We start from the raw sequence: 24,925 nt of genomic DNA, 5'->3' as shown, positions 1-24,925 counted from the left end.
AATTTTTTTAATAAGTGAAATACCAGTTAATTAAATATAAAACCATAAATAAACAATAATTTTTCCTTCCAAGGAATATAACTAACACGACAGATCTAAGATTCCAATAATATGGCAACATGCTAGAGTCATAATGGCGACATTTTAAGGCCGAAATCCCCTAGATACCGATTAGGGCCAACCCCATGGTGCAATAAATGGCTTACGATGTCTTCATCTATTACACATTCCCGCATTAAGCGGCCGACATGTATATAAATTTGCGTCTACCCCAAAAAATAGAACGCAAGACAACTCAGTTTTCTAAGTTTTAACTACTATTTGAGAAGGTTTTTTTATCCTACAGGTTCTGCTAAGTTCAAGCTCTGCAATCATGGGTTCTCTCGGTTTCTTTGAGGAACCCTTTGGCCCTTTGAAGTATCCAAAAGCTCGCAGCGACGAGTCAGTAGTTGATGATTATCATGGTTTTAAAGTGGCTGACCCTTATCGATGGTAAGCACATTGCCTTAAATCTCTTTTTTTGATTATTTGATCACAAAAAAAAAAAAAAAAAAGAGTTTCCCTTCCTATTGGTTTTTGTTGGTATAATCGCTGAAGTTGTTTATGAATTGCATATAAGGCTCGAAGATTGTGATGCTGAAGAAGTAAAGGAGTTTGTGAAGAAACAGGTTGCTCTGACAGAGTCAGTGCTTGAAAAGTGCGAAACAAGGGGTAAACTTCACGACAAAATCACCAATCTCTTCGACCATCCACGATACACTGTGCCCTTTAGGCGAGGCAATAAATATTTTTACTTCCATAACACCGGTCTCCAAGCACAAAACGTCCTTTACATGCAGGTTGTCAGAAAAGAATATTTTTTAAATGCTTAGTAGCGGATTCATGCTTCTTTTATTTCTTTCTTTTTTAATCTCACCTCAGTCCAATTGGGTTCAGGATGGTTTAGAGGGAAAACCAGAAGTTTTGCTTGACCCCAACACCCTCAGTGACGATGGAACAGTGTCGTTTAAGGCCCTGTCTATTTGTGAGGACGCCAAGTACTTGGCTTACGGGCTTAGTTCGAGTGGAAGTGATTGGGTGACTATTAAAGTAATGCGAATCGAGGATAAAACAGTGGAGCCTGATAGTTTATCATGGGTGAGTTCTTTGGTTCTTGCACTTCAATGGTGCAGCCTGCAGAGTCTGTCTATTACTGTTTCACAGTAATAATCTTGAGTTTATATTACAGATAAAGTTTACTGATATCAGCTGGACACATGATAGCAAAGGGTTTTTCTACAGCCGGTACCCAGCGCCCAAGTAATTGAACTCACTTCTCATTAATTACTGCAAATTTTGTTCTCTGTTTTCTGCCTGCTAACTATCTCTCTGTCCCCTGGTTCTAAAATGCAGAGATGGAGAAAACTTTTATTCTGGGATACAAACTAATGTTAACGTCAATCATGAGCTATACTATCATTTCCTTGGTACAAATCAGTCTGAAGACATTTTATGCTGGAGAGATCCTGACAATCCAAAGCACATGTTTAGTGGAAAAGTGACGGATGATGGGAAGGTAAGTTGATGTTTAAGCGTGCATCTACAATTTCATTTCATTTTGGTGTCTAAGGGGAAATTCTTTGTATTCGTTATCGTGCAGTATCTTGTTCTGTATATTGATGAGGGATGTGGCCCTGTCAATAAACTCTATCTCTGTGACATGTCTACACTTCCTGGAGGTCTCCAAGGTTTCCGGGAAAGAAATGGCCCACTCCCGTTTGTTAAGTTGATAGATAAGTTCGACGCACAATATATTAATGTTGCTAATGATGATTCGTGGTTTACTTTCATGACAAACAAAGATGCTCCGAAATATAAATTAGTTCGAGTCGATCTGAAGGAACCGGGTAAATGGATTGATGTTATTCCAGAGAATGAAAAAGATGTGCTTCAATCAGCATGTGTTGTGAATGGCAATCAGATAATTACGAGTTATTTGAGTGATGTCAAGTATGTGATCCAAGTCAGGGATTTGGAAACAGGTTCCATGCTGCATAATTTGCCTATTGACATAGGAACTGTTTACGGGATCTCTGCTCGCCGTGAAGATAGTATCGTTTTCATTGGTTTTACTAGCTTTCTTACTCCTGGTATAATATATCAATGTAACTTAGGAACTAAGTTTCCAGAAATGAAGATATTCCGTGAGATTAGTGTGCTTGGATTTGATCGGTCGGAGTTCAAAGTCAATCAGGTGATAAATCCTGCTCTATTCTAGTTTTGCTTACCTCTATTTTATATGGTTGTTCTTTATTTGGTATGTTACCTTTCTTTCTTTCAATTCATTTTAGGTTTTCGTGCCAAGTAAGGATGGCACCAAGATCCCAATGTTCATAATTGGGAGGAAGGACCTAAATCTGGATGGATCACACCCTTGTTTGTTGTATGGATATGGTGGATTCAATGTCAGTCTCACACCATCATTTAGTGTTAGTCGTATAGTGCTTGCCAGGCACCTTGGTGCTTTTTTCTGCATCGCAAACATTCGCGGTGGTGGAGAATACGGTGAGGAATGGCACAAAGCTGGTGCCTTATCCAAGAAGCAAACTTGCTTTGATGACTTCATTTCTGCTGCTGAGTATCTAATATCTTCTGGATATACTATGCCCGAAAAGCTATGTATTGAAGGGGGAAGCAACGGTGGGCTTCTAGTTGGGGCTTGCATAAATCAGGTTTACTTCTCTTTCATTTATTGTTTTCCTTGACCGTAAATTGTTCAAAATATTAAGTCATTTTCCTTTCTCCAGAGACCTGAGCTTTTTGGTTGTGCGTTGGCTCATGTTGGTGTCATGGACATGTTGAGGTTTCACAAATTCACCATAGGTTAGTTTCTTTTGACCTTCTTTATATTAGATGATCACTGTTATATGTTGATTAAAGTTTTGGATTGAATTAGGCCATGCTTGGACATGTGATTTTGGCTGTTCTGACAAAGAAGAAGATTTCAACTGGCTTATCAAGTAAGTCAAAATTTATATTACTTTGGCATCTGATTATGAATTAACTTGAGACAAGGTTTTGGACATTGAACTAGCTGTTGGGTTCTACCTTATGTTTATGAGGTACTCACCATTACATAATGTAAGGAGACCATGGGAGAAACTTCCTGGTAGAATGTTGCAATATCCATCCACTATGCTATTGACTGCAGATCACGATGATCGTGTCGTTCCGTTACATTCATTGAAGATGTTGGCAGTAAGTTCCTTCTGAATACTCGTACTAGTTTCTACTTGTTCGATCCACCCGCATAGGAAGCCTGGAAATTCCACCACTTGTAAGGGCACTTGGTTTCTTTGTTCTTTTTCAGACAATGCAACATGTTCTGTGTACGAGCTTGGAGAACAGTCCCCAGACTAATCCGATTGTTGGACGTATTGAGTGTAAGGCCGGTCATGGATGTGGACGTCCAACACATAAACTGGTAATCAGAGTCGTTAACCTTGTAAAGTTATCATCTTTTTAGCCACTCCCTGGACTATATTTCACCTTATGGCGTTTTTTTCCTGCAGATTGATGAAGCTGCTGACAGGTATAGCTTCATGGCTAAGGTGTTAGGTGCATCTTGGATAGAGTAACTCATACCAAATATGAAAATCTTCGTAGAGATAGGTCAAACTTTTTTCCCGACGTGAAACTACAAGAAACTATGTTACAGTGATATATGTAGTTAAAAATTTACTCATAGTTAGAATTCACAACGTTAACCTCAGGCTATATTTACAAACTATTACTTGTAAAGGAAACATGGATCAAGATAACAATAAAGTGTTCCTTATACTGAGTACGCACATACATAATTAATTGATGATCTAATGTTTATGTATGTCATCATGTGCCGAATTTTATACACAATTTATCTGATATTCTTTGAGCAAGATATTCTCGCTTTTCCTTCTTAAGATAGAGAACATTAACTGCATATATTCTATTAAATCAATACTTTAGATTTCCACTTGGTAGAAACTTAGGCGATTCTTGGACTGCCTGAGAATCCAGTTTAAAAGACATGGGATTGTAGATTCGTTGCCCACTTCTAAAGGAACATGATACTGCCAAATGCCTATCTATAACTAAATGACACACAAGTCTGGCGTCAAAGAATAGAATGTTGGTGTGGGCATGTGGGGGATAAAAGAAAACTTACCAAAAAGTAACGAAGGCTTCAAAGCATGTATCAATATTGATGTGGCGGAGATAAAAGTAAACTTAAGAGAGAATTGAAAACACAAATATTTACGTGAAAAACTCTTCCGAAGAGGATTAAAATCACGAACAAAGGAGGCTTCGGCTTATCATTAAACGAGTAAACAAAAGAGAGTATAATATGTTGCTAAATGTACTAAATTTACAAACTCAAACTCCAAAAACAAAGCTCTAACTCAAGAATAAACTTCTTTTTATAATTACCATGAAAACTCTCATCAAAACTCATTTGCGACTACATCTTGTCACCCAGAAGAAAAACCCAAGAGTACTATATGTCCCTAAAGTAATCATAGATCGACTGATAAAATATTAGAGTTCTACTCATACTAAAATATTCCTGAAGTAATTATAGATCGACTGATAAAAGATAGCAAAGTTTAATTAGGAGAAGATAATTTTGGTGGGAAACACGTCACAATGTTCTTATTTGCGTTGTCACGACGTCGCCGGCTAACTTTTGTAAGTTCCTGCAAATTGTTCCTTAAATGTGAGGCACATCTCATAAAATTACTGACAAATGAATCTCGATGATATAAAGAAACCTAATGATTATCTACATTTTACACTGATAGACTGCAATAATATTAATTTTTATAAAAAAATTCTATATTAATTTTTTATAAAATAATCTAGGAATATAAAAAATGGTGGAAAAATATAATCAAAGTATACTTAAATCTTCTTTTTAAGTGTCACATATAAATAAAATTTCGCTCATATCTCTTTATAAAAATATAGCTACCTAAATGAATACTCATATGTTTTTAACCATAAATGAATTTAAAAGAAATCACTCATCACTAAGGAATACTTATAATTTTTGGTTAAAGTAAAATCTTGTGTTTTTCATACGTTGGAAAACATTGAACTTGAAATAGATTAAGACAGAATTAGAGTTGAATTACTAGCGTAGGCGGGTCTTTTTCTTTTTTAAGGAATAATGTACAGATAAGCAAATAAAAGATTCGAAGAAAACTGGAAAAGTCTGTTTAGCCAGCCCCAGACGACCTTTAACCTAGTCAAGCCGTTTCTTTTTCCCTATTTCTAATAGATGATTTCACGCGCATGCCACGCGCTCCTTTTTAATCTTCCTTACACTACGCGCCGTCTCGGAAACCTCGCTCCCAATCTAATAGTAAAAGTCTCAGCTCCACGGAAGAGTCGCCGTTGCCTCAACCCTTTCGTTTCGACTGCTAGTCTCATGGGTTCAGTTTCTGCGTTGAAAGAGCCTTTAGAGTATCCAATTTCTCGCAGAGACGACTCTGTCGTTGACGATTACCATGGCGTTAAGATTGCTGACCCTTATCGATGGTATCCTATTTCATTAAAATTTCCATCATTTTATTCAAATTTTATATCGATTATTTTGAAGATATTATTCAATCATTTCGCTTCCTAGGCTTGAAGATCCCGATGCTGAGGAAGTAAAGGATTTTGTTCAGAAACAGGTAAAATTAACCGAATCGGTGCTTCAGCAGTGCGAAGCAAAAGATAAGCTTCGCGAGAAAATCACCAAGCTTTTTGATCACCCACGTTATGAGGTCCCATTCAAGCGAGGCAATAAGTATTTCTATTTCCATAACACTGGACTTCAAGCACAAAATGTCCTTTATGTCCAGGTTCGTAATCCAAGAATTCTATTCAAATGGATTTTATTTTTTTCGTACATAAAAAGGGATTCAAGAGCTGATCTGATGTTGAGTTTTTCTTTTTCCAGGATAGTTTGGAAGGAGAAGCTCAAGTATTGCTTGACCCCAATTCGCTTAGTGAGGATGGAACCGTGTCTTTGAGCTCCTTGTCTGTAAGTGAGGATGCTAAGTATTTGGCATATGGGCTTAGTTCCAGTGGCAGTGATTGGGTGACGATTAAAGTGATGCGAGTTGAGGATAAATCAGCTGAGCCTGATACTTTATCATGGGTGAGCTGATTGATTTGAGTCTTTGAGTGTTCAATTTTGTTTCAAGAGTCTGTTGATTGATTATCCTGCTAACCTTGCAATTCAATTCTGTTCACAGGTAAAGTTTTCAGGTATAAGTTGGACCCATGATAGCCAAGGGTTCTTCTATAGTCGTTATCCAGCACCTAAGTAAGTAAAAATGATGTTCTGATTGGAGTAGAGACGGACCTTTTTTTTTTTTTAATTCTGAAAATAGAAAATAAGGTTATGGTATGTTTATTATGTAGAGAGGGAGAAAATGTTGACGCTGGGACAGAGACCGATTCTAACCTTAATCAACAGCTATACTATCATTTTCTCGGTACAGATCAATCTGAAGATATTTTATGCTGGAGAGATCCTGAAAATCCTAAGCACTTTGTGGCAGGTGGTATCACAGATGATGGAAAGGTAAATGGATGTCATGTTTGGCAACTAGAAATGTATGAACAACTTGGAAGGCAATCTAGTTTTCACATCTTTTTTCCTTGTATTCAAGTTGTAGTATCAAGCAACTTCTTTTAACTTAATTTCACTATATTTTCATGTTTCCAAAGAGTTAAATCATAATGCTGCTAATAGAACTACTAGTGCACTGTTCTAACTGAAAGAGAGTCTGGAGATAAAATGCCAGGAGAAAGCAAATTTAATATTTTCTCATTCTATTTTTCCTTTTAAATTTTGTTGTGCAGTATCTTGTCCTAACCATTGGGGAGAGTTGTGACCCTGTCAATAAACTATACTACTGCGACATATCCTCACTTCCTGAAGGTCTTGAAGGTTTCAGGAATAAGGATGGTCTTCTCCCATTTGTCAAGTTGATTGATACATTTGATGCTCAATATGAAGCTATTGCAAATGATGATACAGTTTTTACTTTCCTTACGAATAAAGATGCCCCTAAATATAAAGTAGTCCGAGTAGATCTGAAGGAACCAAGTAACTGGATTGATGTCATCCCAGAAGCTGAAAAGGATGTGCTTGAATCAGTATATGCTGTAAATGTTAATAAATTGATCGTCAGTTACCTGAGTGATGTGAAGTATGTGCTGCAAGTAAGGAATTTGAAAACAGGATCACTGCTGCATCAGTTGCCAATTGACATTGGGTCTGTTTATGGGATTTCAGCAAGAAGGGAAGACAGTGTGGCTTTTATTGGTTTTACCAGCTTTCTTACTCCAGGTATTGTATATCAGTGCAATCTAGGCACTGAGACACCAGATATGAAGATATTCCGTGAAATTAGTGTTCCTGGATTTGACCGCTCAGAGTATGAAGTCAATCAGGTAACTATTGCAGCAATCTGGTGATGTTAAACTTCCAATGGCATGCATTTAGTATGTTCTCTTATTCTTTTATTTGCATTTCAGGTATTTGTGCCAAGTAAGGATGGTACGAAGATTCCAATGTTCATTGTGGGCAGGAAGAACATTAATTTGGATGGATCACACCCTTGTTTGCTATATGGATATGGTGGGTTTAACATTAGTCTCACACCAACATTCAGTGTGAGTCGTATTGTACTTACAAGGCATCTCGGTGCTTTTTATTGTGTTGCCAACATTCGTGGTGGGGGAGAATATGGAGAGGAGTGGCATAAAGCTGGTGCTCTTTCCAAGAAGCAAAATTGCTTTGATGACTTCATTTCGGCTGCTGAGTATCTTATATCTGCTGGCTATACTCGGTCTGAAAAGTTGTGTATTGAAGGTGGAAGCAATGGTGGGCTTCTCATTGGGGCTTGCATAAACCAGGTTGACTGAAATTTGCTTGACTGGGTTTTTTTTTTTTTTTTGTATATATAATTCCTTGTATCTATATGTTATAGTATTCATTATTGATCTATTTTGTTTTTGGCAGAGACCAGATCTTTTTGGTTGTGCTTTGGCTCATGTTGGTGTGCTGGACATGTTACGATTTCACAAGTTCACCATCGGTTAGTATGCTCTGCATCTTTTAACTCTATGGTATACTTATTTTAGTGTTATATATATGCATGTATGTAAATATATGTTGATGAATATTCTTTTTGAAGGCCATGCATGGACATCGGATTATGGATGTTCTGACAAGGAGGAAGAGTTTCACTGGCTGATCAAGTGAGTGACTTTCTTTTGTTGGAAACTTCCATTTAATTCAAATATTCAGCTTTGTAATATGGTTATAAATCAGACTTCTATTAGCAAATATCTGATCTGGTCTGATGTCAAACATGGATGAAAAGGTGGTTTTCCCCATTCAAGGGAGAAAAAACAAAGCATAAAATAAAGATGACCTGAAAGCAAAACTAAAACACAAGTAATTTATTTGTGAACAAAATTTCTAATTTATCATGCTCTTTTGCAAGGTACTCACCACTACATAATGTACGAAGACCATGGGAACAGCATCCTGATCAGCCATTACAGTACCCTCCTACTATGCTGTTGACTGCTGATCATGATGATCGTGTTGTGCCATTACACACGTTGAAATACTTGGCGGTGAGTCTTTGAATCATCATTTGTCATATATTTCACTCATCTGCACTTCACAAACCAAGAAGCTCCAGAACATGTTTTCGTACTTTGCTTCTATATTTTAGCTTGTAAAGCTGGCCCATTGAATTTCTTGTCTTCTGTTATCTTATCAGACACTGCAATATGTACTGTGTACAAGCTTAGAGAAGAGCCCGCAAACCAACCCGATCGTAGGCCGCATTGAATGCAAGGCGGGACATGGGGCTGGACGCCCAACACAGAAAATGGTATGCTTTTATTTTGATTTCTTTTCAATTAAAAAGTGCTAACATGGGTTAACTAAGCCACCGGTGTAGTGGCAAAAGACTTGTTGCATTGATTAAGTTATTAATAGACACTAGTCCAAGACATCCCTTACCCCCAGCCTCTGATTAAAAAAATGCTAGCATGGATTGAGGTGATATTTAATATTTATGGGTCTAGTAAAAGCAATACATTAATGCTTTGTTTGGTAGGAGTTATTTTTTCCTTACCTCTTAGTACATGAGTTAGTACTAAACCAATTTCATTTGATAATTTTTAGTCACATGTCTTATTTTCATCTAAGGGAAGGAAAAACTTTAACTTATTTTGAGGAGGTTTTTTTTTTTTTTTATCAGGGTTCTATTTATTTTTTTAATTTTAAATTTAAATTTGTACTAATTATTATTTATGTAATGACAAATTATTTTAATAGTTGTGTAATAATTAAGCTTTTACTTGTCTATGCACTAAATAAGCAAACGAGGCATAAATGCTAAAATAAGAATAGTAATAATTAAATCAATCCTTAGCCGAGAACTTGAACCTCAAGCTCTGATCTATTGGTCGGGTAAGAATAACAAGGTTGGAATTATCATTGTGCAAAAAAAAAAAAAGAGAATTTCCTTAGCCAAGAACCTAACCAGTGTCATAGGGTATATGCAACACAACTAACTGCGGTTATGGAGATTCTAGACTCCTGTATCAGTACGAATGATAATAATCCATCACTATACGTGATAAGACAGCTTTAGCAAAGTTCATATTATATTCGTTACTAGAGCATGTGATATTGGCTTTGTGTGTTGTGCAGATTGACGAAGCTTCTGACCGATATGGTTTCATGTCTAAGATGTTGGGTATAACATGGATTGAGTAGCCTTTTGTGCTGGAAAAATTTGCTGCAATAGTATTTATAGTCAACTGTTGTGACTGAAGAATTCTATTTGCCCTTTTTCTTATTCCTTCGCAGTAGGGCTTAAGGAAGATTCTTTTTCCCCCTTGTTCAATGGAAAGGCATCATTGCTTGCGAAGCTTGTGCCATCATTTTTTTTTTATTTTCCCGGATCATAAAGAAAATACTGTTACCATTTCCCATACGATTATATCAGCCATTTATTCCTATTTGCAAAAATATGAGCTTGTTACAAAATGAACTTTCCACTCTCTCCACTCCCCCGCTGCCTTTTTTCTGTTAGAAATATTAAGGTGGAATTAGGACTGATAGTAACTTGAGTTAGGCTTAAGTATGATATTAATGTATTTTATGTTTACTCAAACTATAAAATTATTTAAGCCTATTCATATTTATAAATGGTTAATTTAAATCTATTTTAAGTTCATTCATATTATTTTTTAAAAATATTAATTTAAAATTTAATAATTTTGTTTATTTTTCATGAAATTTTAAAATTATACATGAACTTCTATTCGATTTGATGTGCAATATCATTTTACCAATTAACTTTATTTATAGAAATGAGTTTTTTTTTATTATTTACTGGAATGGGCCGAAAACACCAAAATGCATTATTGTAAGAGCGTTTTACGAGGAAATTCTAGCAAAACGCGTCCTCAAGGGAGTGATTTTGCCATGTCAGCACAAAACGCGTTGACGTGGATGAACTTTGTTGATGTGGCAAAATCGCTCCCTCAAGGATGTGTTTTAGCTCGTGTTTTTCTAGGGTTAGGGCTATTTGCATGTTTAGTGCCTAGGGTTTGTGAGTTTAGGGTTTTAGGGTTGTGGTGTTAGTGTTTTGTTAAAATAATTTAGGGTTTTATTTAAAGTTTAAGAGTTTTATAAAAATTTAGGGTTTAGAGTTTTTTTTAAATTAATTAAATTAGGTTTGAGGGGTTTTAAATAAATTAATTAAATTAAGGTTTAAGTTTTTTAAAAAATTAATTAAATTAGGGTTTAGTTTTTTTTAAAAAAATAATTTTTGTGTTTGGCTTTTAGGGTTTTTGTAAAAGGGTTTAGGTTAAGGGTTTAGAAAGAATTATATTAACAAGAAGGATTTTGTTTTTTTTTCTACAGTAGTTTCAGAAAAATTAATTTTGAGAAGACGGTTCTAAAAAGATAATGTTAAGAATGTTTCAAGCAGGATGCAACTGTCAGCAAAATTACTGAAAAAAGCTTCCATGTGAACGCTCTTTCTCTACAGTAGTTCCTAAAAAAATAATTTTGAAAATACAGTTTTGAAAAAATAGTGTCAAAAACGCTTCAAGCAAGATGCGCTGTTAGCAAAATTATTGAAAAAAGCTCCCACGTGGATGCTCTTTTTCTATAGTAGTTCCTGAAAAAATAATTTTGAGAAGACAGTTTTGAGAAAATAGTGTAAAAAAGGCTTCAAGCAGGATGCACTGTCAGCAAAATTACTGAAAAAAACTCCCACGTGGACGTTCTTTTTCTACAGTAGTTCTTGAAAAAATAATTTTGAGAAGACGATTATGAAAAAATAGTTTAAAAAACGCTTCAAGCAGGATGCACTGTCAGCAAAATTACAAAAAAAAAAAGCTTCCATGTGGACGCTCCTTTTCTACAGTAGTTCCTGCTTAGCCTTAGGCTATAAATGAGTCAAATTTCATTCTACTGTTGCATAAGTTACAGCAAGAAAAATTAGAGAGGCTAAGTAGAATAGAAACTGAAGATGAGTGAACGTATTGGTACTGTTATTTACTATGATAGTGAGGTCGTGACACCGAGAATGGCTTTATTTTTTTATCGGAAAATACAATGCTACTGGTTTTTAACTAGAACATAGATTTGACAAAACTTAATAAAAGATTTAGACACAAAATCTTCGGAATGACGCCAATGAGAGTTTCGTCTATTAAGTATCAATTTTGTGCTTCGGTTGATCCCGTGACATATGACTCATTTAATATCAAAGGTGGTCATAGCTTAGAGGCGATGGTCCAGACTCATCTAGCTAATGGATTACCCTATCCTAAGTTATATATACAATTTTCATAGCCAAATGAAGCATTTGTGACTTCAACATCTACTGTTGTTTGAGAGGAATACACAACCCCTACCTGACACTCCGTTAGTGGGAGGCAGAACATAAAAGCCCTCGTGTTTGGTGGCAATATGGAATACACAATTCCTGCACGACACTCGGTTAGTGGATGGGGCATGCACCTCGGTGGGTCGATGTTCGATGCTGGAAATACGTATTGGGGAATGACATCAACTTCTAGTGGTTAGCAATCCACATCTGATTGGGGACGTTATGAAACGTCTACAAGAAGGAGTGATGTACTCCCTATTATGTCCACTGGCGATAGGACCTCGTACATTACAGATGATGGTAGGTTGGATGATGAGTTTGATGTGGATCCACCTCGAGACCCTAGCCCCAATAGTGCAGAAGTTGCATTATTTTCTGAATAAGAGCCTGTTCCAATGGAACCTGAAGACGGTAAAGAGGGTTTAGATGAAGAAGAAGAAGAAGATCCACGATTCAGGGTGTACTTACCTCTAGTCCACATGCATAATGTCAATCTATCGGTAGATGATACATTGGAGTTTCTAGCAAAATACGTGATTGTACAAGTTCATCATTGGATTCGGGTGAATTGGAAGTTGGTAAGGAGTTTTCCAGTAAGGATAGTTTTCTTGGTGCATTAAAAAAACATAGCATCATGAACGAGGTTAACTACCACGTGATTAAATCCAAATCTAAGAATTTCAAGGCCAAGTGTGCAGTGTAAGACGGTAGCTGTTCATGGATAATTATCGTTTTGGTTAGGAAAAAAGACAGACTTGTGGGAGATAAAAAAGTACAAAGGTTCACATACTTGTGTTGCCAGTACAGTATCACTGGGTGTTTAGGGTTTTTGAATAATACTGTTATTACTTAATGTTGCATTATTTAACGTACTTTGCTGACAGGTGTTTCACAAGATCATCCCAAGATGGATTCAAATATGATAGCTAGTTTAATACTACCGATAGTAAAGGCTGATTCCAAGACTTCTACGTTAGTCTTAATTACCAATATTCATAGCCAATTTAGGTATACGCCCTCTTACCACAAGGCTTGGATAGCTAAGCAGATGGCCTTAGAAAAGATGCATAATGGGTGGGACGCTTCATATAATGATGTGTGGTAGTAGTGTCAGGTGCTCGAGAGGTACGTCCCAGGTTGCATAACAGATCTTGAAACGGGCCCTGTGTACTACAATGACCTCTTGCTTCGTAGATGCCAAGTGTTCAAGCATCTGTTCTGGAGTTTTAAGCAATGCTGGGACGTATCTGTGTACTGCAAGCCATTGGTACAAATTGGCGGTACCTTTATGTATGGTAGATATACCCAACGGATATTGCTAGCTGTGGTACAGGATGACACTAGGAGAATCCTTCTAATTGCGTTTGCAATAATAATGGGGGAGTCAGGTGATGACTGAGATTTCTTTCTTTCTAGATTAAGGAGGCATGTTTGCCCCCAACCTGATATCTACATTATATCGGATCGGGGCACTAGAATACTAGCCGCAATGAGCGACTGGGAAGCCTATGAGATCGCATACACCATCGGTATTGTCTAAGGCACATTGCGTCCAACTACTACGGGCAATATCAATCTACGACTGAACAACGACAAGTGATCAACATGGGTATTTAATATCTATTCATATAATTTCGTTTGTAATATTCAATTTATTTTGAATGAAAGAGTGGTATGTAATTTTCGCTATCAACTTATATTGATAAGGTATGAAATCAATGAGGACCGTTTTCATGAGATGTTGGCGATTTTGCGGTCAGTTAACGATCAAGGCGCAGACTACCTCTATAATATACCTTTCGATCAGTGGACACAAGCATATAACGACGGCCTACGATATGGTCATATGACCTCAAACCTGGCTGAATGCATAAATTTTGTTCTAAAAGGAACTCGTCATTTGCTGATAACCTCGATTATGCGAGAGATATTTCTGTTTGGCGGCACTATTTTCAAAGTGAGCAGTAAGTTAAAAAGACCAAATGCAGTGGACCATGTATGGTGCCGAAAGGCATTACAAGAAATTAACAAGGCGACGATAAGGGCCAACACTATGTACATAGTATGTCACAACCGCGACAACCTATGGCTTCGTGTGACGGAGTTCGACAGACCGAACCAAGGTATTACCGGAAAGTGATATTGTGTACAATTGAGAAATAGGACATGCGACAGTAGGATGTTTGACGCATTTTATTATCCATGTGCTCATGCAATTGCAGCTTGTCAGAATCTTCATTTGGATCCCATGAGCTATGTTGACGAAGTGTATAAAATATAATACATGTACAATGTAATGTGTGGAGACACGTTTCCACCGGTCTCAGATGAACGTAAGTGGCCATCTGTATGGCTTGCTCCATTTAAGTTGTTACCAGATAGAGAATTGCATCACAAACCAAAAGGTTGACCTTGCTCGAGTAGAATACGTGATAATATGGATATTCGATAAAGAACGAACCAACAGAAGTTATACGGATGATGTAGGAACCCAGGTCACACAATTCGAACATGTCCAAATTGAAATAGTTGATAATTGCTTAAATGAAACTATGCTACATTATTTCTATTGCCTTATTCGAAAGAACTTCTATTTTATTAAAGAGGAAAAAATATAAAAATAATTTACTATTAAAATATTCAAAACAATATTTATTTTATTAAATGAAACAATATAAAAATAGTTTGTACAAATATATTAAAAAATCAATGTATGTGCCAATCAAAATCGGTGCCACATAGGGGTGATCAACGGTTACGTACTGGATTCCTTCTTGATTCAGCTTCTGGCGGAGGTTGTGGTTGCTTTGGCGAATGTTGTGGTTATTCTGGTTGTGGGTGTTGGGAGGATGACCCACCTTGATAGAATAAAGAATGCGGAGGTGTTTGCATCACCCACGGCAGAGGTGTTTGAATCCCATAAGGCGATGGAGATTAGAAATGAGATGAGCTTTCCGACGGTGCTTTTTGCGATCCCTCCTGCGATGATGTCCTATATATCGTCGGTTGAGTCGGAGTCATCGGAAAATAAGATGCACCGGGTCATGCATTCCAACCTGGCATAGAACTGAGAAAAGAAAACTTATAAGGGTTAGGATACATATAATGGCTAGGATACGCACCTTGTAACACCCCTAACCCGTACCCATCGCCGGAACAGAGTTTTGGAACATTACCAGAATATTCAGAACATTTTACAATTAATTCATGCAAGCTACTATTCAAATTCTAAAATCATTCTTAACGTCTCTAGATTGGGCCTCAAGGCCCATTATGAGCATTAGAATCAAGTCGGGACTTAATTAGAACCTCTAAGAATTTTTCGTAGCTTTTTAAAATTTTTCTAAGGTGCAGGGCTCATACGCCAGTGTGGTCCAAAGGACACGCCCATGTGACCCTGGGACATGCCCGTGTTAGAGGTCATGTTCAACCCCATGTAACTCTCTAACTTGCACACACGACCATGTCACACGCCCGTGTGCTAGACCTTGTAGCACACACGGCTGAGATACACACACACTTGTGTGCTCAATACTGAGTATTCTGTTTCCCAAAATTTAGGTGCAGGGGACACACGACCTAACCACATACCCGTATTACCAGGCCGTGTGTCACACACGGTCTAGACACACGCCCGTGTGTCTACCCGTGTGGACAAAATAAAGCCATCCCTAGCTTCATTTCTCACCCTAATCTTTTCCATAATCCTACGCCACATCTTGCATTCATAACCTAACAAATCCAAGCACTTTATTCAAGTTAATTCTATCATTTAACCTGATATATCATCACATACAATTACTAACCATTTCAAGCATTCTAATCAAGCATATTCCATCCATCATCATGGCATAACATTTCATGCATACATATTTACAATCTCACTTTGGTTATGTCCTCATATTAGACACAATTTGATCAACTACTTAACATATATGTGGTTAACATAATATGACATTACAAGTATATCAAAACAATCATTACTAGTCATTCCAATGGCTAGATTACAAGCATCATTTACATTTACATGCCAATATGGCCAACATATCTTATACATGCCATTACAACCGCAAATGAATTACCATACTATACTGACATGGGCCGATGGATAGTGTGAGTGGTCTCCGCCAAGCTTCGAATCCAACGAGCTTTTGATTTACTCTAAAACAGGGAAAAATAAAACAGAGTAAGCATAAAATGCTTAGTAAGTTCGTATAACATGGTACTTAACTTACCATTTATCCTATTTGAGATAACTAAGTAAGGTATATTCAACCACTTTGATCTCAAGCCCTACACACATCCCCATTGCCCTTGTTAGTCATATATTCCATAGTAACATTAAGACATGTAAGGGCTTAACAACTATCAAGTTCTCATGCACTTATGCTTTCCACATCATGTATTCATTCAACATGCATAATTCATCTCATTATTTCGAGTATAATTTCATAATAATTCATTTCGAGTTCAGACCATTCCATACCAAAACTTTACTGATTTTATTCGAGTATTAAGGTCACACAAGTAGTAGTACATTTAAGGTTTTCGGGTTTATGATGAAGGATGAACATTCTCATCAAGTAATTTCTATATACAAATATCATTCCATGTTAATTTATTTTAAATTCATCTTTGCCTTTGTCAGAACTTTACCTGTTGAATTTATTCGAAATATCGATGGATACATAGGTAGCACACCCAAGGTGTACAAATTAGAATTCGTGAATTCGTATCCAATGGTACCCATAAGGTACTATTTCATAGAGTACACTCTCGAGCCACACATGTATACAACAGGATTACCAGTCCAGACTAAATCCTTTTTATGACATATACTCTAAGGAGCTCGATTTGGATTACCCGTCTGGGCTATATCCAATCCATAATATATGCTCGAGAGATATTAGGATTACTCGTCCAGGCTAAATCCTATCAGAACTAAGGTCAAAGGATTACTCATCTGAGCTAAATCCTATCCGTAACAAATGCAGGACCTCTTTCGTTTTGGGAAATCACATACCCATTGATTTTCCATTTATTGAACCGAGGTTTAAACACTTTTCAAGCATTATCGGGCATTTTATTATTTCATACCTCCGTAACATTTATGCAATTTGATTAAAACATATTCTACATTCATGTCAAGCATACAAGTAACATTTTATTCATTTACCATTTTATCGGGTATTTTCATTTATCGGGCTATATCGAGTAGGTGATCATTTCACACATTTACGACATTAATAAAATTCACAAGTGAAACATTTAAATCAAGCATAAAAATATATACAATTTAGTTACATAAACTTACCTCGAAAATTGTTCGTGTACGAAAAATCTACTAATCCGACTTTTTCCTCTATTCCTCGTTCTAACTCCGAATTTGGTCTATCCGGATCTATACGAGTAAATTTAACATCAATTCATCACATTCTATATTCATATGGACTAAATTTTTATCCTAGACAAAATTACCATTTTGCCCCTAACTTTTTCATAAATTACCATTTTGTCCCTAAGCTCGGAAAAAGAAATTCATGAAATCCGACCCTCTACCCAAGTTTAGCCGAATTATACATACAACTTATACAGCACATAAATTTCACAAATATCAACATTTTCCATGGATTTTCACCATTTTTCATTTTAGTCCTTAAATTAAGTTTTCATGAAAAATCACTTTGTAAAAGTTGTTTATCTTTCATCAATCTTTCATTTTCTACCATAAATTTCAAATTTTCAGCATATACATCCTTGATCCAATTTTTATACCATGATAATTTTTCAAATTGATCCCCCAAATTGATAGTTTAAACTATCCCGATTTCAAAAATATCAAAATTACTAAAAATGAGACAATAAAATTTACCCAATTTGGCCATGAAAGTCTCTTCTCTCTCTCCTAGGGTTTCCATGTTAATTTTGGGGAAGAAGATGAAAAAAATATGATTTTTATTTTCTTTTCATCTTTTTAATTAATTAACATTTTCACTTTCCAATTTAGTCTCTACCTTTTTTTTAATCATTTTTCATGGATGAATCATCCAAAAATATCTACATATTTTTTATTAATGGTCTAATTACCATATAAGGATCTTAAGTTTTGAATTCCATAGCTATTTGATCCTTTTAGCTACTAGAATTCAACTTTCACATTTTATGTGATTTAGTCCTTCTCGTAATTAAGCACATAATCGATAAAATTTTATTATCAAAATTTTCACGTGACATTTCTAGTATAATATGGACCATATAATAAAATAAAAATAAATTATATTTTTTGGCTCAGATTTGTGGTCCCGAGACTACTGTTCCGATTTCACCGAAATTGGGCTGTTACACACCTAGCATAATCTAAAGGGGTAGTGGTGTGGGTGTAGTCACTTAAGGCGTTGGGCCTGATGGTTGTATGGGCACTGTTGATGAGCCATGCCGTCATCCCTTCTCATTGGATTTAAAGGGCCCCGTCATTCCATTTCGACACAGATTTACCAATGCCTCTGCTCTTCTGATAGTAAATATGGTTTGCCATGGATCCTAAACCATGGCATATAATCCGGTGCGCACGCCAACTCTGGAACGATGATAGGTTCGCGGGTAGGTATATGAACATATAGATTTTCTCAAATTTTGATATATTCCGAGAAGAATATCGACCAATGCGTATTTGATTGTCATAAGTTGATTTTGTACTCATCATCGAGCACCTCAGGTGTCACGAGAATCGGTTGTCGGAATCCAAATTACCGCAACACTTTATTCGTCTAGTGCATCTCGACAGTAGCATAGTTGAGCAATGGGACCTTAACATGCCAAATGTTCGGATTTTGAAAGAATTCATCCGGAATTACTGCCTGAATTGTTAAATCCTTGTATGGTGTCCACTAAAACTATATGAACGTGATAAAAATATTAATTATATACATAATACTAAATACTAAATATGAAATGACTATGTTATGTATATATATTTTATTTAATACTTACATGCGCTTCCGACCGTTAGTCTAATAGAAGCCGTATATCTTCAAGAGCGGTAGGTATTCCAACATAACTCGCCGAATGGTTCCACCTAATTAAATAAATTTTTAGCATAAAATTATATTTTAAAACTATGTAATAATTGTAAAATCTAATATAAATTTTACCTCGTTATAAGTGAAAATGTATATGGGTGGTTCACTTGAGGACGTAATAATGAAAAACGAAAACGAGCCCATGATTGTATTAGTGATAGACAACCTTCGATTTTGGCTTTATTTAGTTTTATCGCCCCGCACATCTCCCGGTAAAATGTTGCCAACACGACAGACCCCTAACTAAGTTCCCAGTTCCTTAAATGTACGAGGTTTTGTGACAAGTTTGGCATCAAATAACCTCCAATGATCTCAAGGATATATGCCTGAGCATATCGCATTCTTTTTACTTTAGTCGAATCATTCCTTGGCTCTGGGAATGTATCTTATAACCAGCATATCTCGATCCGACCTCCGTAAATATTATCTAGAATCGCACTCAAAAGATTGTAGCATATGGCTCCCCAATTAGCAGATTGAACGGACCCGGTGAGTACCAATCCATCCACTGGCAATCCCAATTGTAATTGCACGTCCTCCAAAGTGATGGTACACTCTCCGTATGGAAGATGGAATGTGTGCGTCTTAGGTCTTCACTTCTTTATGAACGCACTAATGAGTTTCGGGTCCAACTTGCACCCCTGGCATATAATAGCCACATGCCAAAAACCCACTTCCCTCAAGTAATTTTCCATCAATAGTGATGGAGGACCAGACATATTACGAATATAACATTGTAACACCGGATCTACAAGCTGTTATAAAAAATTATAAAATAAAAATTAATTAAAATTACATAAATGAAAAAAATATTAAATAATATTCAAAAATTGAAATTAACCTTACCATTTTCATTTGTTCGGCGGAGATATATTTATGATCAAGATAAATTAATTCCCCGGCCATTGCTAACACGATAAAATATTTTTGAACTTATAAAAAATACTAATTTAGAAAAAAAATTAAAGGAAATAACTAATTAAAGAGAGCTTTGAGAAATTTAAGGAGAAATTTCAGAGTTTTTTGAGAATTTTAGAAGAAATGCTTGTGTGGAAAAAATAGGAGGGGGTTATATATATAATGGTCAAAATTTTAAATGACTATTGGGGTGACTGTTGGAGATAAAAAACACAGGATAAAACGCGTTTTTGGGGGAGCGATTTTGCCACGTCAGCAAAGCGCGTCTACGTCAGCACATTTTGTGTTGGCATGGCAAAATCGCTCCCTTAGAGATGCGTTTTGCTGGAATTTCTCCCTAAAACGCTCCTACGTGGACGCATTTTGGTGTTTTGACCCATTACGGTAAATAATAAAAAAATGACCCATTTCCATAAATAAAGTTGGAAATGGGCCTTTATTGATAAAATGATCTATATATATATAAACTTTAATTTTGATTTAATTGTATACATTTCAAAAATAAATATATAAATATATTTTTATATTATACATAATTATTTTATAGTGCAGTATATATACTTAAAAAGTGTTAACAAAAATTTTATTAAATTGATATTTAATTTATAAAAGTGTACAAAATCAGACCTTTTGTGTAATTTTGAAATTTATTTTTCATTTATCAAAATTTTATATCAACTATATTTTTAAATATTTACATTTCGTATTATATTGTTATTAATTTAATTCTTTTATAAATTACATAATATTAAAAGATAACCCATTATATTATATTACAAAATTGAAAAACAATATCTAAACTTAGCAGGCCGTCTATTCTCATCTAATTAAATTGGGATGCATTTTGTATAAAAATGGTGATTTTTTAAACGATAGCACAGTCCGAACATTTTCAATTAATTGAAGGTTATAACATACTTATAGTCCTTGTATTTTTTAAAAATTTAAAATTTAATCCGTATATTTATATTTTATTTAATCCATATAATTATATTTTAAAGAATTTAATTCAGGTCTAATTGTTAATATTGTTAAATATTTTATTAAATTCAGATTAACTATATTTTTTAATTAGTTCGTAAATACTTTTTTATTTTAAAATATTTAACTAAAAAAATTTAACCTAAATTCCTTAAAAATACAAAATACAATTACATGGTAGAGATATTTTAACGTTAATAGAAATATGAATTATGATAGTGCATCATAATTAATGGTTGAAAAATGAAAACTGAAAGAAACAATAAGAACATAAGTCTATTAGAAGAAAAAAAAAATGCGACCTCGAGTTGAGGTCTATTAATTTAAGGTTAAAAGCATAAAAGTTCCTCCATAATTCACACTAGCAACATTAATGCCAAAACTCTGCTATTCAATCCTAAACCCAAACCTGGAGATTTTATTATATGCTGGGTTAGAGGGGTCGGGTGTGTCGGCCACTTGCCCTACCGCAGAGTAGTGCATTCTTAGGGATCGGATATTCATCCCTTAGCGAAGTTGAGGTGGTGTATACTCGCAAATAAAACTGTTGTCCCAGATACTGTCTTGCCCAAAACTCCGACCTTAAGTTCCACATTCCTACGTTGTCAAGTGCCACATAAATGGCAGTCCATGACTTGGGATACACCTGCATTTATTCCCACCCAAATATCACAATCTAGTTCTTCTGAGTGTTTTTTTTAAGATGCTAGATGAAGAAAGATGTCATTCTTACCTGAGTAGTACATCGAGAAACCGCGTCACGGAGATTGTATCCCCTCCTACTAGCTGTTGTCCATTGCCCTCCATCCATACTGCATCCCAGAATAGTTCAAAAACCAATGTTTCAGCACAATTCTCTGCATATATCTTTTGGATTATTGGGGGTAAAAGAAAAAGATGTGCTTACCCAACAACAAAGAAAGAGTAGCCATCAAGATGCCAACTCTGTACAATGTTCTCATTATTCTGAAACACTATCTCAATGAAAGCCCTGTAGTCAGCTTGCATTACTGAAGTATCAAGGTATATCTTTCCGCCATAAGGATTATCAGATATGCTTCCTACACGAAAAATTCCTCCGATTTTGAAATAGTCAGCAAGTTTCAGAGGTGTGTCTGCTGGAACAAATGAAACACTGTTAACTGCATATCTTTGCTTGCCGTTAACTTGCCCGGCGGAATTCGCAAGCCTGATGGTTCTGGTTGTGTTAATGAGACCGTAGTGATATGAACCCTGTGGGTTAGGCCTTGGTCCACTTGCTGTAAGGTTAGTCCTGAAACAAAAACATGCACAGAACTAGATTAGAACACATAATATAAGGTTCACAGCTTGTCGGTGTCAGTTAAAACTTGGAAAAAAAGTACCTGATAGAGCGGGCCTGGTTCAAGGACCAGTCAATTTGGATAGTTGGTCCACCAGGAGGAGGACCAGAGACAGGGCCAGCGGAATTGCTATATCGGAGAATTGCTGTAGAGGTGAGGACCCGGCTGGTGAAGCGAGTGGAGACTGCAATGTAATAATCTTTTGCAGGCTGATCAGCTTTAAATAAAACTGAACATGATTGGCCAAGGTGAAGGTCTATTGAAGAGTAGGTAGTTTGCAAAGTGTGGGTTCCCTCAACTTCTACCAACGTCAACCGATGGTTTTGGATGCGGAAATTGAGAGAATTCTGCAATCCAACATTTGATATCCGAAGCCTGTAGGTTTTCCCTGCAATAAATGGTGCACAACATGTTTATTCTCAAATCAAATCCTTCCGAAACAACTTAAACCACATATAATTAGAGTGACTAATATACCCTGTTCAACGTTGAATGAGGCACCGCCAGGTCCTCGACCGTTTATAAGGATTCCATCAGGGAAAGGGAGCTTCTTACCACGATCCAGACGAGCTTTCAAATTCTGCACAAGCACATTTCCAGAAACCAAGTGATCCCAAATGTTAGAAGTGTCACAACTTTTATGAAGATCATGCATTTTCCATTTAAATGCCAAGTAAAGGCAAGGGTTTGAAAAATGAAGGATGATTAATACCGTGTGATTGGACTTGTACCAATCTCCAACAAGAACAGTGTAATCTCCAGCAGGATCCGGGAAGGGAACCGGGATCCGAGGTCGGCTGAGGATCCTGATCCCTCCAAAACCACCAGAAGCCTTATGGAATGCAAGAGAGGGGAAGTAAAAGAAACTTCCTATCTGATCCTTGACCTGAAGAATGTATGTGAAGTTCTTTCCTGGTGGAATAGGACAGGTTGTTCCATATACACCATCTTCATAAGAATTCCTCCTCTGTTGGATTCCACTCCTACATTTACCATTTCATTTTAGTATCTGCTAATTTTAGATGGCATCTTTCATCAAGTTCACAGCTTTTACCACTTGTATGCAACTTTTCTACATTTTCAGGACTTTACAAGTGATGAACAATTCAATTCAATTCAATTCAATATCAAGAACAAAATACTGCAATCTTACATTTTATTTGCAAGCTCATAAATGATGAACAAAATATTGAGGTATGAAAGACATTAGCTTCCTTTTTCTGGTATGCGTCCAAATCTCTATCAAAACATTCCTAAGTCCACCAACATTGCACCTTCCCATTATCTCTTAGGTGGTGGTGGGAGACAGCTAATTAAAAATTGGGCCATGATGAATGATGGGTTTAAAATTAGGTAGATTATGGGCCATCCAACTTTCCCAAATTAATTCACCAGTAAAATCTTAAAACGCTGTCTCTCTCAATCAAGGACACTTTTGCTTTCTAGTTATAGACTGATACTAGACACTATTTTCTGTGTCTCCAAGACCTATGCCTTAAACCTTGGCATTCAAATTGCCGCTTTCACGGGCAGTCTTTCACTTTACAGGAAAGAGTTAAAGGAAGGAAATGAATGGGGACAACCAGATCTGCCATGTGACCAACCACATGCAAGGATGGCAGGAAAGAAGTAAAACGAATAAAGCTGACCGATTCTTTTAATAACAAATCTTAGTAAACAACTAATTAGGATGTTTGTCAGAATGGTACTAAGCTTAAAAATATGCCCCCACATGGCAGCTAGACAGATGATGATTAGTTAGATTCGTGTCTTTCAAAAGAAAGGGTGGGTAAATGTTTGTGGATAGAAGAAGATGGAATGAATGGAGTTGGATCTTACCAGGAAATAAGAAAAGGCTCGTTTAAACTGTTATGGACGTTGATAATGAGATTGTCGTTGGTAACAGAGTGAATGTCAGGGCCCGGGAATTGACCATTGATAAGAATACCCTGCCAAAATCAAAATCTAACTAATCAATTCATCATCATATATGGTTTAAAACAAAAACAGCAAGATGTGAATGAACGAAGGGTCACCGTTTGGCGAACTCCAAGAGGATAAATGTCACCAAAGGTAACATTCCAGTCGAAGAATCTGTAGGGATCTTCAGCACCGGCAATGGCAAAAAGACCAGCTGTGGCACAAAGCAATACCACCGCCAAATGAAGCTGCATTTTGGAAGTATAAAATGAAAAAAAAAAAAAAAAACCTTTCCTGGCTCTCAGTTCCTATGTAGCGAAAGTGAAAGACTTTAAAAAGAAAAAAGGAGGGGAGTGGCACACTCTTTTAGTGCGGTACAGGGGATGATGTCTGTCTGCAAGTGTAAATAAGCCGTAAAGAAAAGAAAAATAAAAGGCAGTGTCGGTGGTGGGGTGCTTAGATAAACATCAGCAATGTGATTCAGGGTCATATGAGCTTCGGCTTCATTGCAAATGTATTGATAGCGAGGCGGTGGAAGAATGACTTCAATACAATACTAATATTATGAGAGTGGTGGTGTCATGTGTGTTTTGTACTCTTCTCTTTTGTTTTGACCTTTACATGTGAAACTGCCAAGTGATTAATTTAAAGCAGGGAAACCCAAAGTCAAGACCCCACTTTTGATCTCGCATTATTTTTGTTCTTGTTAGAATCAATAAATTATGGTCTAATTTTAGTATTATACATTAATTCT

At 36.2% G+C, this 24,925-nt stretch overlaps 3 protein-coding genes and 1 long non-coding RNA gene across 6 annotated transcripts; 2 read left to right on the top strand and 2 right to left on the bottom strand.

Annotated features, from left to right (window-relative positions):
* The first annotated feature begins 274 nt into the window (after positions 1 to 274).
* LOC107918106 (prolyl endopeptidase) lies at positions 275 to 3,865 on the top strand. Of its 2 annotated transcripts, XM_016847619.2 has the most exons (12): positions 275 to 492; positions 620 to 839; positions 937 to 1,137; positions 1,229 to 1,299; positions 1,393 to 1,555; positions 1,640 to 2,233; positions 2,331 to 2,711; positions 2,787 to 2,862; positions 2,936 to 2,999; positions 3,102 to 3,237; positions 3,350 to 3,463; positions 3,552 to 3,865. In XM_016847619.2, exons 1-12 carry the CDS (start codon positions 374 to 376, stop codon positions 3,615 to 3,617), a joined length of 2,205 nt encoding a protein of 734 aa, XP_016703108.2. In that variant the 5' UTR covers positions 275 to 373; the 3' UTR covers positions 3,618 to 3,865. The 2 variants fall into 2 exon arrangements, with proteins under 2 accessions (XP_016703108.2, XP_040930354.1); XM_041074420.1 differs by lacking the exons at positions 3,350 to 3,463; positions 3,552 to 3,865 and having other exon boundaries at positions 3,074 to 3,235.
* A 1,231-nt stretch (positions 3,866 to 5,096) lies between these two features.
* LOC107917980 (prolyl endopeptidase) lies at positions 5,097 to 10,093 on the top strand. The gene is made up of 12 exons (XM_016847444.2): positions 5,097 to 5,559; positions 5,648 to 5,867; positions 5,966 to 6,166; positions 6,264 to 6,334; positions 6,433 to 6,595; positions 6,877 to 7,470; positions 7,555 to 7,935; positions 8,042 to 8,117; positions 8,217 to 8,280; positions 8,529 to 8,664; positions 8,814 to 8,927; positions 9,755 to 10,093. The coding sequence occupies exons 1-12, from the start codon at positions 5,300 to 5,302 to the stop codon at positions 9,818 to 9,820; spliced, it is 2,346 nt and encodes a 781-aa protein (XP_016702933.1). The 5' UTR covers positions 5,097 to 5,299; the 3' UTR covers positions 9,821 to 10,093.
* Positions 10,094 to 18,196: 8,103 nt separating this feature from the next.
* LOC107917622 (uncharacterized) lies at positions 18,197 to 20,391 on the bottom strand. The gene is made up of 3 exons (XR_001689769.2): positions 19,103 to 20,391; positions 18,942 to 19,026; positions 18,197 to 18,844 (listed from the first exon to the last, which is right to left on the bottom strand). It is a non-coding gene; the product is annotated as an uncharacterized lncRNA (long non-coding RNA).
* A 789-nt stretch (positions 20,392 to 21,180) lies between these two features.
* Positions 21,181 to 24,696, bottom strand: LOC107916611 (L-ascorbate oxidase homolog). 2 transcript variants are annotated; one of them, XM_016845915.2, is made up of 8 exons: positions 24,288 to 24,696; positions 24,091 to 24,200; positions 22,964 to 23,234; positions 22,729 to 22,831; positions 22,294 to 22,639; positions 21,837 to 22,202; positions 21,663 to 21,741; positions 21,181 to 21,575 (listed from the first exon to the last, which is right to left on the bottom strand). In XM_016845915.2, exons 1-8 carry the CDS (start codon positions 24,423 to 24,425, stop codon positions 21,363 to 21,365), a joined length of 1,626 nt encoding a protein of 541 aa, XP_016701404.1. In that variant the 5' UTR covers positions 24,426 to 24,696; the 3' UTR covers positions 21,181 to 21,362. The 2 variants fall into 2 exon arrangements, with proteins under 2 accessions (XP_016701404.1, XP_040930226.1); XM_041074292.1 differs by lacking the exons at positions 24,091 to 24,200; positions 24,288 to 24,696 and adding an exon at positions 23,405 to 23,546.
* Between the last annotated feature and the right edge of the window lie 229 nt (positions 24,697 to 24,925).

Source organism: Gossypium hirsutum, chromosome A01, assembly GCF_007990345.1.
Source record: "Gossypium hirsutum isolate 1008001.06 chromosome A01, Gossypium_hirsutum_v2.1, whole genome shotgun sequence".
Taxonomy (NCBI): domain Eukaryota; kingdom Viridiplantae; phylum Streptophyta; class Magnoliopsida; order Malvales; family Malvaceae; genus Gossypium; species Gossypium hirsutum.
The sequence above is the reverse complement of the archived record's forward strand: the minus strand, read 5'-3'. Positions and strand labels throughout refer to the sequence as shown.

What these genes read in the sequence shown, in the direction of transcription:
- LOC107918106 (XM_016847619.2), top strand. Translation starts at nt 374, where the DNA reads ATGGGTTCTCTCGGTTTCTTTGAGGAACCCTTTGGCCCTTTGAAGTAT. An exon ending in AGCCTGATAGTTTATCATGG is followed by an intron (nt 1,138 to 1,228) that starts GTGAGTTCTTTG and finishes TTTATATTACAG; the next exon opens with ATAAAGTTTACTGATATCAG. An exon ending in AAGTGACGGATGATGGGAAG is followed by an intron (nt 1,556 to 1,639) that starts GTAAGTTGATGT and finishes GTTATCGTGCAG; the next exon opens with TATCTTGTTCTGTATATTGA.
- LOC107916611 (XM_016845915.2), bottom strand. Translation starts at nt 24,425, where the DNA reads ATGCAGCTTCATTTGGCGGTGGTATTGCTTTGTGCCACAGCTGGTCTT. An exon ending in GAGCCTTTTCTTATTTCCTG is followed by an intron (nt 23,235 to 24,090) that starts GTAAGATCCAAC and finishes TGGTAAATGTAG; the next exon opens with GAGTGGAATCCAACAGAGGA. An exon ending in AACCAGGCCCGCTCTATCAG is followed by an intron (nt 22,203 to 22,293) that starts GTACTTTTTTTC and finishes TTTTTGTTTCAG; the next exon opens with GACTAACCTTACAGCAAGTG.
- LOC107917980 (XM_016847444.2), top strand. Translation starts at nt 5,300, where the DNA reads ATGATTTCACGCGCATGCCACGCGCTCCTTTTTAATCTTCCTTACACT. An exon ending in CAGAGTATGAAGTCAATCAG is followed by an intron (nt 7,471 to 7,554) that starts GTAACTATTGCA and finishes TTTGCATTTCAG; the next exon opens with GTATTTGTGCCAAGTAAGGA. An exon ending in TTGGGGCTTGCATAAACCAG is followed by an intron (nt 7,936 to 8,041) that starts GTTGACTGAAAT and finishes TGTTTTTGGCAG; the next exon opens with AGACCAGATCTTTTTGGTTG.